Source organism: Suillus paluster (genome assembly GCF_016628075.1).
Source record: "Suillus paluster strain FC165 chromosome Unknown EDB91scaffold_6, whole genome shotgun sequence".
Classification (NCBI taxonomy): domain Eukaryota; kingdom Fungi; phylum Basidiomycota; class Agaricomycetes; order Boletales; family Suillaceae; genus Suillus; species Suillus paluster.
Window position 1 is genome coordinate 450,296 of NW_024537566.1, and position 17,589 is coordinate 467,884.

Consider the following 17,589-nt stretch of genomic DNA (forward strand, 5'->3'; position numbering starts at 1 on the left):
TGGAATGGTGGCTCAAGTTGGAGTTGACGCTCCTGTCAAGAGGTTTCCCTTGGTAAGTATGGGGGCTTAGTCAGCACCCCCCACGCACTGCCTTTCGTTGAAATTCATATTCAAAATGGAAGCACGGGCGGATATATAAATTCTATGATCTATCAATCCTATCAAGCTGGATGAGCGCATCAACTCGTCGCCAGCAGATGGTGCAGACAGAATGGAATAATCAGCTCGGAGAGTTCATGAGCCCGAAGTAGTTGATTAATTGTTGCACTGACAATATCGATAGTGACGGAAATTGGAATATCGACAAGCTACGCGTAGCCCCATGCATATAGATATCTCAAGCAGGATCGGTAATAGTGAAGTAGAGTGAAGTAGTCGTGATCAAATCATATATGTGATACAAGAAAATGGCACACATGAGGCTCGTAAGCGAGGACTCGGGGGACGTGACAGTCGACCTGTACATCAAGTCCACAGAGCCCAATAACAATACGAAATCCTGGTGGTATATAGTATGTACTAGGTCGTGAGTGATAAATAGAATTATCGATACATTTATAGGTAGAAAAAATGAGTAAAGGTGAATTATGATGACAAACAAGAAGTATACGGTATTCCGACTCAGGCGTCTAGATTGACAATGTGTTTGATTCGAAGATGGGGTCAGGGTATGCGTGCGAAAGCTCAAAGGCACCAGATTCTGAAAATAGCGCCATAGCGTTGGAGAAGATGCCATCGAAGTTGAGGCCGGCGATGTCAAGCGCTCCATGCAAGTCTTGGCTCGGACTCAAGGAAGGCGCTGAGAATGAACGCGGCTGTGTGGCTCTGAAGGCGTCACCAGAAGACATGGCATGGGAGGGAACCAAACTATCAAGAGACTGTGAGAGAACGGATGGGCTGGAGTGGTTTGAACTGGCGCGCGAGTGAGATGCTGCATAGGGATGATAGTTTCGGCTGGAGTTGCTGGATACAGAATGCGAGCGTAAATGAGATGGTGTTGCGCTTCTGTGACGTCTGTGAGGTCCAACCTCTGAGGGCGTTACAACAGATCGGTGGAGAGACATGTTGTCCAGGGCAAAATCCTGTCTATGAGACGAACTTGAAAGAGACCCCATAACCGGTTCTCCGTTACATGTTGCAGCCAACGACGGAGAGCCCACAAAAGGACTTGCCCAGGTCATCTCCGATGACTCAACGTACCCGGAGTGGTTCCCAGTAACGCTTTGCAAGAAATAGCTGTTACCGAGCCCACCGTCTGAGCTGGGGTCGGTTTCCATGCCAAAGGAAACTCCAGACAATGCAACTAGACCCTCTTCATCGCCTTGCACGTCTTGCACCTGGCCTTGCAGTTCCATTTCACACGTCTCCATATGTAAGCCACCCTCTGCAAAGGAGAAAGCCGCAGAAAAAGCAACATCGCCGTCATCTGCATCCTCGTTTTCCATATCAGCATCGAGTGCAACATCAACGGAAGCTGAGTCAGCTCCTTCCGTACGTGCGTGAATACGAAGATGCTGGTTGAGATTATCCGACCGAGAGAAGCGCTTGTTGCAACGGTCACACACGAATGGCCGTTCCATAGTGTGCGTGCGGACGTGCCTCTTTAAGTGCTCCATGCGCTTAAACAGGCGGCCACACGAGTAGAGGGGGCAAACGAATACCCTCGAGGTCATTCCGGCGGCGGTAGGATCAACATTAGAAGGGAATGCAGGTAGCGAAGAATTATCCGAAAAGGGATGGAGATGAGATTGCACGGGTTCCTTGATTGATGACTGCGCGAAGGCTGGCACCGATCCATTTTGGAGGGTGACAGAAGACTGCGCTGAAGGGAGTTGCGGCGCACTAGACCATATCGCGTTATCATGCGCTTGTAGCATAGCCTTCGTGCGTCTCACGCTAACGTCTTGTTCACCCCTCGCTTGAGAGGAGAACATATCAGCTGCCGTCATGCCGGAATCACTAGGTCCATAGCCAACACCGACGTCGTATGCGGGAATGTGAGTATGGTTACTCTCTTCTGAATTACTGCGCGTGACCACATTCGGTCGGCTGACTGGCTTTTTGCGGCGTTGTTTATAGGTGGGAGAACCCTCGAAAATAGAAAGGGGCAGGTACGCCATATCGGGACCATGCAGTGCTGAGGGAAGATGCGCGACGCCTCCGCCATCAATGCGACAGTTACTAAGATGCAACTCCCCCGAGTTAGAGTTATGCATGGCCACCGCACGTGAAATCGTCGGTGTTGATCCGCGTGTGTCACGTTTCCCATCCATTTGGGATCCGTCAAAACTTCTGATGACGTCGCCGCCGGCTTCCACGGTGCTCTGTGCCTTGCTGAATTGTTCGTAAAGGCTACGCTGCGACTCGTACGTAAACGAGAGGGCAGGTTCACCAACGATGACAGTGGTCGGTTCACAATCCATCTTTTCGCGTTTCAAATCGCGTTCGAGGGCATCCAGGAAAAGGCGGTCGTGAGGTACCGCGTACCTTTCGACGAGAGTGAGCTACAATATTCCAGACAATGATGAGGGTACATACCAATAGAACACCTTTTGCTTCTTCTGCGTGCGTATGCACTGATACTTGAAAAGAAGATCCAAAAATGGTGACTAGTGTGCATGAGATGGTGCATCATGGGAAAATCTGGACGGTACCAACCTTGGGGTCCTCCAGGCAGGCATCAACTCCGGGCTTTAGATTTCGCAGATCGCTGAAAATACCTTCCTCGAACTTTTTCATATTCCTGACGGGTCTCCCGAATGCCTCAAAGCGGAAGACTAGCGCACGGACAATGTCTGTGCCCGTTATATGGTAACGATTATTCCACGAGATACAGGTGACATATTCCGAAGAAGGGAGAAGGAAACGGTTCATAGAGGGATGTGAAGCGCCTGGATGGCCGGAGGAGTCTATGGGAAATGAATCGTTTTTTGCTGAACCAGAAGCGGTCGATGACCACCGCGAAGGCGCAGTAGCGAGAAAATACTTGAGGTTGTCCAGATGAAGGAGATTTTCTTGCTCCTGCACGGTCAAAGGCCTCGACAAATTTTTGCATGTACTTAACCCGATGGCTGATGGATTAAAGCGAGGGACAAAGGTAGATTGACCGTGTGCAGGGGTACGATCAGTAGCGTAAGGCGTACGAGGTTGGAAGGAAGGTGTAGTTCGTTGGGAGGAACCATTGCTATGCATTATTGGTGATCCTCTTGATGGCATAGCGATGGAATTCATTGCGCGTTGATCTGGCGCCTGCATTAGATGGGCATCGGGGTGGGTATTCAAAAGAGAAGGAGAAGAAGAAGCAGAGTTCGATGGTGAAGTGAACCCTGCGGCGCCTGTGTTGAGTGAAGAATCAAACATTGGTAGATAATGGCCCATGATATCAGTGGAGTGGTCGTAAACTGAAGACAATTAGTCTGCTCAGTGAGCAGGGCTAAGGTATGACGGTGAGCAAGACATATTTCGAGTTCAAGATAATGTCACGCACTACTTGAATCAAGAAACAGAAGCAGGTAGAGGTCAAGGCTTAAAGCTGGAAGGGGGGGATGGATGCGATGACCGATTAGATGATGATATGCAATTATAAAGGGAGGAAGGGTGATCCATTTGCGTGTGCTCCGGAAGAATTATATCATGACGGCAAAAAATATGGATATGGGGCCGGGGCAATCCAGAAATGAAATCATTGGGTGCAATCGTTTACATTGGAAAGGGTTATGAGCGCCGTTGGTCAAGATGCCGGGGTTACACTCACTGAGGGTTGCTTACTTAATCATCTAAATTTACTCAACTTCCCAACTTCGCATCGCCTTCGTTGTCTTTTGTTAACTTGGACGTACGTATACACAAGCTAGCGAGCATTAACCTAGCAGCCATCTCGCATCCGAACAATACCAGAAGCGCTCTCGAATGGAACTACGAGGAACAACCCAACACGGCTGTGCTCTGAATCTTAAGATCATCACGATCATTCCTGGAAGTTACACCGCGGAAAAATATCTCGTAAGTGCCGAACAACTCGTGTTACTTTGATAAGCTCACCAAATTGCGGTGGTCCCCATCTTCAGGCTAAGCTGATGGGCTGATTTGAATATGACCCTGCCTAACGATCTCCTTCGCTTGTATTCGCCGTTTATGCACACTTCGCGGGATGATCTTGTTCATCCTCTGATGTGATCTCTTATTCCATGTGAGCTTGCATCATAATTGTATCATAAGACCGTCAAGCGACCCATATTCAATTACTGATCCTTTGGTACCGCAAATTAATACATAAGCCATAATCCGGACACCTTGAAGGGGCCCGGATCGAAGACTCCCTATCAAGGCATGAGCCCGACCCGACCCGAGGGTACCAGCGGTCCGATCACCTTGATCATCGCACCTTCTTGAACTCTGTCGCTCAGTTCAGATTAAACACTCCAGTGGGTCCGGTGGCACATCCCATCATGGTGATGGCGGGACCTACAATATACTACATTGTACGAGACTCTTGTTAATTTCATCGCAAACTCAGACTCAAATTATCTCGTTACCTTAATAAGAGAACAACAACATCTCGTCATCAAAACCACTTTGTCGAGTATTGATCCTCTGAGAGCGGGTCGACGAGGTAATACGCGCCATCAATCCTTTTTCTCCCGCCGTGTCCACGACATGGAACAGGGCCCTCATCGCCGAATAGCCCGAAGTAAGGAGTTATTTTCAAACTCGAACTAATCCTGGGCCACAATTGGGAGCAGTCACGGAGGCCGCGGCTAACTGCACGTTTCGAAAGATGATTGCAGTTGACTTGCGCCACTGGTGATCAAAAGGTAGTTGCTCGTCATGCCGCCTTTGTTATGAGGCTGTGAGTTCAGAACTGAAATGGAGTCGGTTGCTACAAACTGAAAGGAACTAACGGTCGACGTGATCTCGACGTCGCAGCAGAATGTTTGGGCCTGAACCATATATCAAGAGTGAACGTGAAGTCATCGTGCAGCAGAATGTTTGGGCCTGAAAAATCATATATCAAGCGAAAACGTGAAGTACTCATCTGTCGAAACTGTGGGCGCGTTGAAGAGACACACTCGTTCCGCCGACGAACCGAAGTATGGAAGCCTCTATGAGACACCGCTTTCGGCGGGCGCGTACACATTTACGTTGTCCGACGAACATGAGGAGCAGAAGGGGCTATTTCCTCAGGGACATCACCCGCTCCCTAAGCGTGGATTGATTTGCCCATAAACCGTCCCTACCTTCTGAGATGCCGCCGGGCCACGACAATCAGTGTAAACATTTCCCGTAGCCTGATGAATTCCGTACTCCGCAAACGAGGTGCAGCTTGATAGTATATTCGTGCTACGAAGGTAGCGGAAACGATATGCCACAACTACTATAGACCGATGTCACCGGGAAACTCACAATAGGGACGCACTGATAAGCCTTGCGATAGGTCGATAATTGAGAACTGACAGCGTAACCTTGATTTTAGTTTCGCTCAGAGCACCGCGGTGGTTGTCTGTACATCCTGTTGTCTTTCATTTACGGGATGACATCAATCCAGAAGCGAGCTCAGAGATGATAGCATACGTAATTTGCGAGACAATCGGTGATTCGAAAGAAGAATAGGCCTCACCGAGGCTTTCCCGTCCTGTGGTGCATAATCGCAGCAATGTACTGAGTCATGTGTGATGGCTAATTGCAATTGATGTTAGGGTGTTGAGACGCCCAAAAAGGTAATCAGTCGATCGATCGGGTGTTTGTTTGTTTCTGAAGCTTTTGCCAAACACACCATAACTAGTATAATTCATTAATATGTGCAAGTTTGAAAACCATTTGAACCAGAAATTGAATTATTCCCTTACAATTACAATGTCAGAGCTTCCATTGTCATTTGTTTACGTCGACGGAACTAAGATCGCAAACAGGTATTGTTTTCCCAGGTCTCCGAGCTCCCCGAGCTGTTCCTAAGAATGGACCGCAACGCCCACAAACCGACAATAACTTGTTTGATATTGACGGGGCTAACTGTAAACTCTGAAGTAAGCATCTTCACAACTGACCATCCCAAACATGCTCCGAAAAGAGGTTCCTCGACCACCTAACTTCTGATGCAGTCCCACTTCCACCACCTTTGATTGCCGATCTTTCATCATCTCGGCAAATCACACCATCAGCTTCAACGGCAGCGATCATTTCATCTGCAAGTCCGATCGTGATATTTTCCTCGTGGGCGACGTGGCTTGTCGTCATCGCACCAGACATGGCAAGATAGCCTATCATTCGGGCGGTGAAAGAAGCATGCGTGTACGGCGGAGTGTGTAGGACAGATAAACCTGATTTGAACACTCTACTGCGGATAGGTGGTGACGTATATGCTGGCAGCTGGGGTAATACTTGTAGAAAAGTCGATGGTGGAATTAAAGCTGCGCAAATGTGTGCGTTCAGGAGCTCACTTGGGCAGTGTCGAGGAGGTTTCCTTACCTACGCCGCGAGCGCGATTCCACCCGCCCCAAACCTCATCCAGCCCAATAATCCCCCGTTCTTTCATCATTCCGATCGATTTCTGTCCGGGAATATCGTCGGGTGACCCTTGCAACACTCCCGCCAGTTCCCGCGCCAGTTCCTCTATCCATCTTCGTTCGTCCCTGATCATATCCAGCGTGACGGGAGCATTAGACATTTGTAAACCTAGTTGCGCAAGTGAAGAGCGTATAAATTTGGCTGATTCGGGCTCAGTCGAGGGGACAAGCGTGGTTGTTGAAAATAAACTCGGTGGTTGAGTGCCTGGCGCTGATGGGGAAGAAACCATCAAAAAAGGAGAAGTAAGCGTTGAAGTGGTGATTGTCGTAGAAGATGCAGTGAGTTTCTCGTTTAGCTCCCCCGCAAGGTGAACAAGACTCTTTGCTTTCATCATTAACGCTTCTAAGTCTTTCAGGGCATCGTTCAGATCCGTGTTTGTATTCTGGGCTGATTCTTCTACGTTACGCAAGATTCCGTCTTAATAACCAGTAATCAATGTCAGTGTTGGCAGTACCCACAAGATAAAGTTGCATTCCATACCTATTCCAGAGCGACGCATGGCAATAGGCGTTGGCCCATAATTAGAGCTTGGAGCGGAAAGGCTAGAAGCCCCGCTCCTCGCGGTCTGACCAATCCGCTTGCCCTGATCGTTATGCAATTAGTAATATTCAGCTTGGAAGGATGATGTCATGCTTGCCTCCCAAGTCTGAGATTTAAGTGCGCGCCTGAGCACGTTGTAAAATAATTTGTCGCCGCCCTTGCGGAAGCTTAATTTGATGAGGAGATTTGCAGGATCGAGACTGTCTCCTACGGGTGAAACTGGTCTAGATGGGGGGGCAGACTTTGCCCCCCTCGTATTCCCAGCGTGATCAATATTGGGAAGTGGTGTCGTGCATATTTCGCAGGCACGCAAAGATGGGTGATTAAGGAAGGTACATGCAGGACAAGTGATTCCATCGGAATTATCATTCGTTGATGGAGGTGATAAAGGTCCTGGAGAACTCGAGGAAGATAGAGAAGTATATGGAGAGTCGGAAAGGAAAGGGAACGAGGATTTACTGTGAGAGGATGGCTCCGACGCCGTTGAGCCTGCAAATGCGCTGCGCGGCACACCACATAAAGCACATATTCGAGCTGCGGTTGGGCTCAAACCTGGAGGATTGCGATGGCTGCAAACTTCGCACTCCCAGCTCTCGGATACTTCTGCTCCATGCCCGGATGTTGTGTTCAAAGTTAAAGCAGTATCGGCGTCCAGGAAGAGTGAGACCTTCGGCGAAGACTTGAACAGACCGGTGTAGTAAGTCGTCCGTAACACGTGGAGAAGATCCATAGTGAAAGAAAACAGTGCAGGGTTCTGTGAATGAACGAAGAATAGGCGATGCGTTGAGGCGTGAACAGAACCTAACTGGTGGTTGGGAGCTTTCTGTAGACTAATTGGCGATATGAACACAGAAGCCAGTGTGCCAGGTCGAACAGAGAAAGTACACGCACCCATCATAGATACCTACGCCATCCTGGGATGCCAGAAGTTCTTCATCGCCATAGAGGAGTGCGGAGACTGGAATGGTACCATCGATTGACACTGTGTACCGCCGAAGTGCCATGAGCACCGACCAATGTAATTTGAATCAGAAGACCAAGTAGCAGAACAAAGACTGTTGACGGGGATAAAGATGAAGGCTCATATGATATCGGAATGCAACTACACAGCTTACCGCTTGCACTCTAAAGATAGAAGAGGTCGCTCCTCTTTATGAATGGGCTCAATGTTCTCTCAATTCGATGCATTCGACTAGTTGCAGAAGTTCGTTACTGTGGCGAAGGTTGGTTACAGTCCCTGAGCGTCTCTCCGTGCTGTGTATTCGAGATTTTGTCAAGAGTTTAGGACGTCTGCATAGAATTGACGCAGATATGTAGCGTCGAGTGCTTAGTGTATGGACCCAGAACCGGGTATTGTCGATACTAATGACTCAGAGGAGCTCGAGAAGACATTTATGTACACATATTTATGGAGAAGCGCTAGCTTGTCCCCGCTGGCTCGGGATGACTCGGAATCCAGTTGTTCCTGCATGCGACCGCGAGCCTCTGAAACGTCGGTAGCCATGTTTCTTTGCCCAATTGAACTGCTTTTAACCGCACCATCGTTAGACTCATACGTGAATGCAAGACCGATAAGCGACAATATTAATCTCAGTGACTTGTTTTGCCTGCAACATAAGTACCTCCTGAAGTCCTGGTTCCGAGTCCGAAGTTCCCTCTACTAGCCGGGTTGTTTTTTCTGGACATTGTAGCGCATTCCTTCCTGCCCAGTGGGAGCCCGCAGGCACCCAACTTACTAGGAGAGGCTGCTGGCTTGCACCTAAACCTTTACGCGTTGCGGGATGGCGTTTGTGAGTCTCGCATTCGACACTATCTTTTTTTACTCACGTTATCTTGCCGCTTCATACCCGCTTTAAAGACTCCCTGCCAGCTGTTGTTCCAAAATCTGCCAACTTCACAGTAGACGACTTGGCATCAACGGTCACATGCACATCTCGCTCATGTCGCTCGTGGTCTGATTCCACTCCCACCCCTTTGCGGACTACCATCAAACGCTCACTGTTGTATTATTCGGAAGAAGTTTATTGGCCAGAACATCACTGACTATACAGCATAGAATCGTTTAATTAGAAGAAATTCCCAAGAGTTCTGCTGAATGTGTGGTATGTTCCGATTGTGCAAAATTATCGCTCATCCAGTGTCAGGCTCTGCTATCCATCTGCATTCTGGCTCACTTCTCATCGCTTCCATCGACCATCAATCCGGCTCTATTTTTTGTGGAAAATCTGCCGGATCCTATGATGACGCCTTGTCTTGTACAAGACTATTTTCTCAAGGGGTCGGTGAATAGCATTTTCCGCAAGTTGTTCCTCGGACCTCAACTAGAATCCACGTTCTTTGGGTTTCGCGATCTACTTTCGTACTGGGATGAACCCTGGGATCCTGCACTCCTTCTAATGGCAAAGAGGTTGGATCCACAATCATATCGGAAAATTACTTTCAAGCCGAGATCCTGCGAGTATCTAACACTCTCTTTAACCGCGACTAGCAGTTCATCTATTTGATACGCTGCCTTACTCATCACTCGACGGCAACTCCTCTGCGAGACCCGACCGGCAACAAGACAGGGTCTTGCAACGTGTTCTCCTTGCGTACTGGGTTGTATCAATAGGAAATGAAGACATGTGACAGCACTGAGTATGTAAGAAGTTCTAGTCTCCCTCGGCGCCGTATGGACCCGTGCCGTTCTTTCCCCAACCATCCCCAGAATGGTCCCTGCTGCACCGCCTCTACGATCCCCCTGATCCGTAGAGGTTAAGTTAGCCTCGCAGAGTTACCTCTCCACTCACATGGTGGCCACGTCTCCCGTTTGCCAAGCGTCCGCCTCCATTGGACACTGGAGTTTATGTTAAATGCCTGTGCTCGGACCCGGCTCGACACCACCCGTGCTTTTATTCGGCTTACTCGGATAGGAGCGTCGATACTACGTGCAACCATCATCTCATCTAATACATCTAAAAAAAGTCGAACCGGTCAAAACAAGTTTTGAACTTATTTTCAACAGAAGAAAGTTTCAATGTGAACGTAAACTAGGCCGTCTCTCAGATATACTATCAACAATCTGGTAGATCAGCACCGGTTTGGACAGGGCGCTCCAGGGCACCGTGGACCTGTTCAAATTCCATGACTTGTCGCTGAGAAAGTCTGTGCTGTACATCGCTAAATTGCGACTAGACTTGTACCTCTATCTCCATTGTTTCCACATAGATGACCGACCTCTTGTATTAGGACAATGTAGCAGTCATCAATGATTCACGACCGATCCAGCACTGGGACCTTTCGCCATCCAGTCGATTGTGATTGTTCAACAGCATATTGACATATGAGATCTACAGATGTTGGATTCAGCTCTGGTAGTAACTCTCTGGGCGATCACTCCACCCCGGAAGGGGAGGCTGGGACAAAGCCGCGGAACAGAGGTGTCCTCCCGTGCATCTCTCGTTAATAATAGCTAGGCAATTTATCAGAAAAAGATAAGATAGCTGGGCAATTACGACGCACTTACCACAAGTCGAGGCATAGCAACGTTACTATTACTTTTTCTTCTTTGGCTTTTTCTTCTTAACACCTCCGGTTGCAGGACCCGCAGGTTGTGGGACGAATGGAGATGACGAACGCGTCGGGTCTGCATCTTTAGTGATATCAGGTATGCCCAGGGCGTGTGCGATCGGTGTAGGGCGTTTATTCTGCATTTTCTGCATTAGCGATAGATTCAAAGCTTCAAATCGATTGAGGAAGATTGAGGAGTAAGTTTTGAACTTGATGCACTGCGAAGATATATAAGTAAGATGTGGATAGAAGCGAGATAGCGACGCACTGTCGTGTCATCTGTAATTTTCAAGACGAGCTTGCCCTCTGATGATCTCCACTTCACGCAGTATCGAGCCTGTGTGTACAAGATCGGCGTCAGACGGAGATAGACGTCAAAGATACGAACCTTGTTGGGAGACTTTGCGTATAGATTTTCAGCTGCTTCCTGATACTCTTGCCAGGAGGCGATGTATACCATGCTCGCATGAGCAACACACGTACGGTCTTTCGATCGAGTCCATTTGGTAAGGCAAAGCAGTAGTCACAAGGAGTCACGCTGTCACATATCAACTCCACGGAACAGAACCGATTATCCAGGCGAATTTATAGCACGCGTTCTACATCCACCAGTAGACTCTTGTCACTTGAACAGGGTTTCTGTTTTGTTCCTTCTTGACTTCATCTATATACCTCTTATCAACCAAAACAATAATGGCTACTGATCAGCGGAAACGTGAGCTAGACATTTACCCCACACATGCAGCATCATGCTGACAGAATAATTATAGCACTCCCTTTCGTTGCGAATTTCGCTGCTGGCGCGATTGCTGGTGTCTCAGAGATTTTGACATTTTACCCTCTAGGTGAGTCCAATTCATCTAATGAGATGTCCGCTCACTTTTAGTTTAGATGTTGTAAGTATTTCTCTACATACGGCGCTTGAATCGATGACGGAGCATGTCTCAGGTAAAGACTCGGATGCAACTTGAGACCGGCAAGGGCAAGCACGGAATGGTCGGCACTATGTCGTCTATAGTGCGGGAAGAAGGGTAAAGCATGCCATTATGATGCTCACGCGACTATTACTTATCCTCGCCAGTTTCGGCCGACTTTACCGAGGTCAAGAATACTCCTACAGTCTTCATTGCGGGGCCTTAAATATTATTTACAGGCTTGGTCCCTCCTCTTCTTCTCGAGGCGCCAAAGCGTGCGGTTAAGTTGTGAGTTAGGCTCTCGCAAGAATTCCGATGCATCGTCTCACTCCCTCGCAGCGCCGCTAATGACTTTTGGGGAAAGACTTATATGGGCTTATCCGGAGACTCTAAGATGACACAACAGCTCTCCATCTTGACGGGGTGTAGTGCTGGTGCAACGGAGAGCTTCGTTGTCGTTCCATTTGAGCTTGTCAAGATTAAGTGCGACTGTCGCTATCATACATCCCCTTACTATGTTCTAACCCTTGAAAATAGGCTGCAAGATAAAAGTAGTACATTTGCTGGTCCCATTGATGTGGTCAAGCAGATTCTCAGAAAGGAAGGTCCACTTGGTCTCTATGCTGGCATGGAGGCAACCTTCTGGAGGTCACTTGATCCACAATATATCGCCCCTAATTACTGACCAAAGCGAACAGGCACTTATGGTGGAATGGTGGATATTTTGGATGTATTCATCAAGTCCGTAGCATAATGTCACCTGCCGAGGCAAGTCTTCAATAATTCGTCGTGGTATTTTTCTCATAGCCTGTCTTAGACGCAGCAAGGGCAATTGTTCAATAATTTCGTCTCCGGCAGTGTAGGTGGCTTCGTTGGAACTGCTGTGAACACCCCGTGAGTTGCAATCCAAGAAATTCCGTGAAATGGGACTGATGTGCCTCTCAGCTTCGATGTATGCTTTGCTTTTGATTCTTCAGTCCCGTGAATGACGCGGCTATGTGTAAATTTAGGTCGTGAAGTCTCGCATTCAGGGCGCTGCTAAGGTCCCGGGAGTTGTCTCGAAGTATAACTGGACATACCCTGCGTACGTTTCTCCTTGTGCTGTCGGATGAGATACTTGACAATGTAACAGACTCATGACGATCATGCGCGAGGAGGGCCCTGCAGCTCTTTACAAGGGCTTCTTGCCAAAGGTTCTCCGTTTAGCACCTGGAGGTGGTGTCTTGCTCCTGGTGGTTGAGTTCACCCTTGGAGTATTCCGGCAGGGTGAGTATCCATGTATGTTATCTGTCTGCCATAAACTGACTTTTGTTGGAAGCCCTTGGTCCACCTTACATCTAGGTTGTGGTCAGCACTCCAACGCGAATGGCGACGTGGAGCTGATGGGGTACACCACACTGGAGCACTTTCGTTAACATCTTTACGCAGTTCTATGAAGCTGAAGCATAATTCTGAGCAGATTTTACCGATCTACGGCTTGTCCGAGGCTTTGAAAGATTGCTATATTTGATCTGCAAAGGGCGTGAAGCACGTACATGTGCAAGCGGACGAGTATTAATATTGTGCATTACGGGCTCAGACTTCAAAGCTCCACAGTGCACAACTTTGTCAAAACTAACTGATAGAATGGACTCCGCTCTAAACATCAATGACCTCGAGGTGGCCGTGATATATAGCATCCTGGATGAAAGTCACTATGCCGGGCTTTCTTAGGAGAAAAAAAGCACGGAGAACTGCTAACACAGAACATCGCGTCATACAACTGGACATTTCTATCAATGACAAGTGTGGTGTGGGGTTAGGTCCATGAACACATCGTCAACGTTTGCATTGGGAACTCGACACAGCGATTCTGGGGACCAGCTGTACTCGATCGTTTGTTGTGAGGGTTTTGGTAGTATTGGAAAGATTCTGGCCAAGCATTCATCAAGAGATAGAGGTGCCCATCAGCGACTGCATCAAAAATTGTTCTGGTATAGAGACCGTTTTGAAATAGTGGACGTCAAACCTGAACCATGCTTGAACTTTGTCCCTGAGGAGTTGGAGACGTTCCGAAATAGGGGTGTGGTTGTTACTGGAGACAGGGAGCAAATGTTGGCCACCGAGTTCACCGGTGTATTGAAGATCTGATGATGATGTGTACGGCTGGAGAAGGTCCTTGTGGGCCGTGTACCTGTAAGCCTATGGTCAGTATAAAGGTCCATCTTGAACAACAACGATAACATCAAAATGAATTGTAGCTTACGGAAGTACAATGAAGAATATCTTGCCAAGGAAGGAAGCTCAGGATGTAAGAGTGGAGTTTTTCAGCAAGGGACATCAACTCTGCTTTGGGCTCGTCGGCTTGGTTCATTTTCATGACGCTCATCTCGAGATCTAGGGTGGGGAAGAAGTGTGAAATTTGAATTTCGCTAATCTTGTGAATGAAAAGTCCAAATAATCGACATTAGTTAGTAATATGTATCGTCCCCTCTCGGTCTGTTCTCCGACCTCCAAAGGCGGCAGAAGATGGTGCAGTCTATATATTGCAGAGTGCCCAAAATTCTGTTCACATTCCACTTGATATGGAACCGAACCAAATGATATGACCTTGGGTATTTGGTTCTGTTATTTTCAAAAGCTCTTGATAAACAAAGTCAATTAGAAACTCCGCGGAGTTTGATGGCGGATGCTAGCGGATGTTTCAGATTCACGACGACTGAATTACATGTACCCGCATGTAGGAACTTCGGAATTCGAGGAGCGATCCGTTATGGTATAAAAAGGCTAACGCCACAGGGGTTACGCCACCGGATCAATCCGAGTGACCCCCGTCGTTAAAATGTCGACTTCAAATTGGACCTGTCCACCTACACATCCATTTATCCCCGCTACCCCGGGCGATCGACGTTCTCCTTGTCCAGCGCTCAATGCGCTAGCAAATCACGGGTACTTGTGCGTTTCTTTTTGTTCCTGTCTGTAGTTCCAAAGCTAAAGCATGACCACCAGGCCCCGCAATGGCCAGAACATTGGATTTTGGCATCTTATATGCGCAGTCCAAGAAGTGTACAACCTGTCCTTTATACTGGCAGCCTTACTTGCCTTGGCAGGAATCCTGTTTTGTGGTCATGCCTTCCGTCTGGACCTTGACGCACTGGCGATACACAACAAAATTGAACACGATGCGTCCCTGGTTCACGCAAACGCATTGGGTCAACAACGTGCACCTACCGAGGTCGACCCCGAACTTCTAAAGTCGTTTTTAAGTCATGCAGATCCTCGACGAGGCATGAGTCTGTACCACCTCGCGCAAGTGCGCATTTGTCGTGAAGCCCAGCTGTCTCGTCCACTCGACGTCATCCATTCCCAGATCGGTTCTGGTGAGGCAGCTTTATGTTGGCTGCTTCTCAAGCAAGACAGTGGTTGCATTCCGTCGAGCACACTTTTACAATGGTTCGGGGAAGAACGTCTGCCGGACAATTGGGTTCGACCACGTCATGTTATAGGGCTGCTTAACGCGCGCTCAAAAGCGGTGGAAGTGGCCAACATCATGACGAAGTCTGCTTGCCATCGTGCACCGTCGTCTTCTAACACGAATGTCCATGCTTGGGGATTAAGGAGAATACTCAAGAACCCATAGAACATTAGTGTAATATATAGAGCCTTCTATCTGCATTCTACCGTGCATCTTTCCTGACCTTGAAGAAAGGATACAGTTTTTTTCAAGGAGCTTTTGTGCCGTTGGTCAAGTTTTCGTCCATAGCTGACTTGGTGGCTGAGGAGACTGATTTCATCCTAGCATAATATAAAGGAACGGTGACTGTCTTCCTTCTGTCATGGTCTGCCTAGGGGAGACTACCATTCTATATAGGAACAAGGCAGAGCTGTTGTCATAACTGCTAGCGGGTTCACGACAATGTATAAATTTCGGATGCATCAACCAACTTAGGGGGCCGCAGCTCCGACCTTCACCAGTGCTGACAGTTGCACATGTGCACTTCTCGCTAATGAATGTTTCAATATCTCCAAGCTCTTGAGTCAAGTGGGTCCCACCAGCTCCTCCGAGCCTCATTTAGTCCCCATCCCCGTTGATATTATCCTTTCATCCAACTCATGCTATATGTTTACACGCCCGACTCCAATGACACGAAGATCTATATATGCTTCACCACACCCTACATCCTTGTTAGCCTACTATCACTCCTGGGAATCTGCAACTGGCATGTAATATGCAAAATGTTCAAAACACCTCAATGCGCTGCTTGAATCACCTCGAAAAAATTCATGTGTATGTAGGCTACTTAGAGATGATGTACTGTCCAAGTAGAATAAATTTTTCTTGAGTGTTGCAGCTGCGAGAGACAGAATAGTGGTGATTTGCAACCTTGTATAATCATAAATGATCCAGATCCCATAGATCCTAGAGAGATATTCAAAAAGTTACACCCGGAGCATATCAAACACCCGTCAGGGTGTCAGAACACAATTTCGATGGAGGCCATTCTCTTGTTTTAAGATGCTATAGACACAGGATTGACGACATGTATGAAAGCGTGACAGCATAGGAGAGTGTGTAAGAAATTCAATCTCCTCTAAGTGAAAGTTGACGGTGACTCGCACAAGTGTGTACGCGCATAGGCCTGTTTTGCGTATTTAAGTTCGCTTTGCAAATTAGTGGACCTAACAATTTAGGCCTCTGTGATCTAATCAGCGTACGTTATCCATTGCCTACTCATTAGACCGCTCGTTCAATATCGCCACTGTGGATGCAACACTATCCTGAATCCTGATACTGTGCCACAAAGTATCGTTCACGCTTTGACCCGGACTTACATTATTCAACGACCACAGACTACGTATTTATTTTTATTGTCCATGGATCACAACCTGCACTTCCACATTTTGCTTTGACCGTTTTCCTACGTATATAAACCTGCGTGTCTTCTCGTATCTCCATCGAGTCCAGTCTCACAGGTTCTCGCTCATTTCCAGCCATCAAACTCTAAGTCAAAACGTCTCTCACTGATCTTTCTCGCTGCGCACCTTGTGGCAGACATACATGTCTTCTCAGGAACCCGCCTCCCGCCCCTTCTACCGCAAACTCCTTGCGCCATTTTGGCGCAAGAACGCAACTGATGCCCGAGATGTTGATGTAGGTCTCTGTATCTTACCCCCCGCAGCCGACTTGAAGATTGCCATGCAGAGTCCTTCTGAACCTTCCGGATGTTGTCCCCTCGTGCAAATGCCCAGAAGACGTGTACATTTCGGCCGTTGTAAAGTGGTATGCTAGGTTGATTGTCACTGTTTAAGAGGTCTCACACAAATTTAGTGCAAGTACGATCCGCGATTCCCACCGCTCCGAATTGCCCGCCTACGTGATTGGGTCAACGATGTCGATGATTTGGTGCCTGATGAATACTTTGATCCTGTCCTCTAACTTGGAAGCGCTGTGACTATGGCATGCGCACCTGTAAATTCATGTACTCGGTATTATGGTACAACAGTTGCTCCAATCCACTTCAAGAACAACGATAGGCAGTACAGCGAGAAGCGTACTGTATAGGCGCGCATCTTTTTTGATCAGAGATAGGAGGGGATTCTAGGTCAATGCCAATTGATGTCGCCTGTGTACGGCTTCGAGGATGTAGTTAAGGAAGTGGAACTTACCAATCCAACTTTAGCGGAAGCGGTAATGGTATCTCGCTCGAGGTACATACATAATGTCCCAGAGGACATCCATTGGGAAACGAGAGCCGACAACGGAGAATCGATGTTTGCGGTACCAAGTAGCGGCACTATCGCCATATGTCTCAGTCTAAGCCACACCATGAGTTCCCGACGCATTGCCTACACCATTGAGTGAAGTGAGAATCGAGTTGGCACAATTAGAAGACTGACCTTTGCAGTTTTCTCCATAGCTCTCCTATGATCGACCTTGAAGACACTGCCGGATATTAGATGGATGATTGATGAGCTCGGGCAAGTTGGTCAGACAAACTTCCACTGTGCTTCCGCTGGACTCCAAGTCGATGATATGCCGATA

General features: G+C 47.9%; 6 protein-coding genes across 6 annotated transcripts; 2 read left to right on the top strand and 4 right to left on the bottom strand.

The window, feature by feature from the left end:
• Positions 1-180: 180 nt before the first annotated feature.
• EDB91DRAFT_1217122 (STE like transcription factor-domain-containing protein) lies at positions 181-3,704 on the bottom strand. Its single transcript, XM_041320845.1, has 4 exons — positions 3,488-3,704; positions 2,659-3,433; positions 2,539-2,609; positions 181-2,487 (listed from the first exon to the last, which is right to left on the bottom strand). The coding sequence occupies exons 2-4, from the start codon at positions 3,376-3,378 to the stop codon at positions 630-632; spliced, it is 2,649 nt and encodes an 882-aa protein (XP_041181748.1). The 5' UTR covers positions 3,379-3,433; positions 3,488-3,704; the 3' UTR covers positions 181-629.
• A 2,094-nt stretch (positions 3,705-5,798) lies between these two features.
• EDB91DRAFT_1107470 (EAP30/Vps36 family-domain-containing protein) lies at positions 5,799-8,498 on the bottom strand. The gene is made up of 6 exons (XM_041317509.1): positions 8,220-8,498; positions 7,996-8,159; positions 7,202-7,934; positions 7,045-7,147; positions 6,466-6,981; positions 5,799-6,407 (listed from the first exon to the last, which is right to left on the bottom strand). Exons 2-6 carry the CDS (start codon positions 8,106-8,108, stop codon positions 6,034-6,036), a joined length of 1,839 nt encoding a protein of 612 aa, XP_041181749.1. The 5' UTR covers positions 8,109-8,159; positions 8,220-8,498; the 3' UTR covers positions 5,799-6,033.
• Positions 8,499-10,196: 1,698 nt separating this feature from the next.
• Positions 10,197-11,252, bottom strand: EDB91DRAFT_690003 (signal recognition particle SRP9 SRP14 subunit). The gene is made up of 4 exons (XM_041328110.1): positions 11,042-11,252; positions 10,922-10,990; positions 10,606-10,871; positions 10,197-10,555 (listed from the first exon to the last, which is right to left on the bottom strand). Exons 1-3 carry the CDS (start codon positions 11,111-11,113, stop codon positions 10,638-10,640), a joined length of 375 nt encoding a protein of 124 aa, XP_041181750.1. The 5' UTR covers positions 11,114-11,252; the 3' UTR covers positions 10,197-10,555; positions 10,606-10,637.
• Positions 11,253-11,346: 94 nt separating this feature from the next.
• On the top strand, positions 11,347-12,908 carry EDB91DRAFT_1045906 (mitochondrial carrier; the record flags this gene model as incomplete). The annotated part of the gene is made up of 13 exons (XM_041313220.1): positions 11,347-11,368; positions 11,424-11,502; positions 11,592-11,684; positions 11,735-11,754; positions 11,807-11,855; positions 11,907-12,050; positions 12,105-12,215; positions 12,266-12,339; positions 12,395-12,461; positions 12,513-12,519; positions 12,578-12,651; positions 12,700-12,833; positions 12,886-12,908. 13 exons carry the CDS (start codon positions 11,347-11,349, stop codon positions 12,906-12,908), a joined length of 897 nt encoding a protein of 298 aa, XP_041181751.1.
• Positions 12,909-13,493: 585 nt separating this feature from the next.
• On the bottom strand, positions 13,494-13,935 carry EDB91DRAFT_1244028 (uncharacterized protein; the record flags this gene model as incomplete). Its single annotated transcript, XM_041322365.1, has 2 exons — positions 13,494-13,748; positions 13,813-13,935. The coding sequence occupies 2 exons, from the start codon at positions 13,933-13,935 to the stop codon at positions 13,494-13,496; spliced, it is 378 nt and encodes a 125-aa protein (XP_041181752.1).
• A 316-nt stretch (positions 13,936-14,251) lies between these two features.
• EDB91DRAFT_1217130 (Chloroperoxidase) lies at positions 14,252-15,476 on the top strand. The gene is made up of 2 exons (XM_041320846.1): positions 14,252-14,501; positions 14,556-15,476. Exons 1-2 carry the CDS (start codon positions 14,389-14,391, stop codon positions 15,184-15,186), a joined length of 744 nt encoding a protein of 247 aa, XP_041181753.1. The 5' UTR covers positions 14,252-14,388; the 3' UTR covers positions 15,187-15,476.
• The last annotated feature ends 2,113 nt before the right edge of the window (positions 15,477-17,589 follow it).

Bases quoted from the DNA above. Each gene is read 5' to 3' on its own strand.
- EDB91DRAFT_1217122 (XM_041320845.1), bottom strand. From the start codon at position 3,378: ATGGGCCATTATCTACCAATGTTTGATTCTTCACTCAACACAGGCGCC. The intron at 2,610-2,658 runs GTTGGTACCGTC...CATGCACACTAG, and splicing joins CCTGCCTGGAGGACCCCAAG to TCACCATTTTTGGATCTTCT. The intron at 2,488-2,538 runs GTATGTACCCTC...TCTCGTCGAAAG, and splicing joins AAGCAAAAGGTGTTCTATTG to GTACGCGGTACCTCACGACC.
- EDB91DRAFT_1107470 (XM_041317509.1), bottom strand. From the start codon at position 8,108: ATGGCACTTCGGCGGTACACAGTGTCAATCGATGGTACCATTCCAGTC. The intron at 7,935-7,995 runs GTGCGTGTACTT...ATCGCCAATTAG, and splicing joins GGCGTAGGTATCTATGATGG to TCTACAGAAAGCTCCCAACC. The intron at 6,408-6,465 runs GTAAGGAAACCT...ACATTTGCGCAG, and splicing joins GAATCGCGCTCGCGGCGTAG to CTTTAATTCCACCATCGACT.
- EDB91DRAFT_690003 (XM_041328110.1), bottom strand. From the start codon at position 11,113: ATGGTATACATCGCCTCCTGGCAAGAGTATCAGGAAGCAGCTGAAAAT. The intron at 10,991-11,041 runs GTTCGTATCTTT...TTGTACACACAG, and splicing joins ACGCAAAGTCTCCCAACAAG to GCTCGATACTGCGTGAAGTG. The intron at 10,872-10,921 runs GTGCGTCGCTAT...ATATCTTCGCAG, and splicing joins AAATTACAGATGACACGACA to TGCATCAAGTTCAAAACTTA.
- EDB91DRAFT_1217130 (XM_041320846.1), top strand. From the start codon at position 14,389: ATGTCGACTTCAAATTGGACCTGTCCACCTACACATCCATTTATCCCC. The intron at 14,502-14,555 runs GTGCGTTTCTTT...CATGACCACCAG, and splicing joins CTAGCAAATCACGGGTACTT to GCCCCGCAATGGCCAGAACA.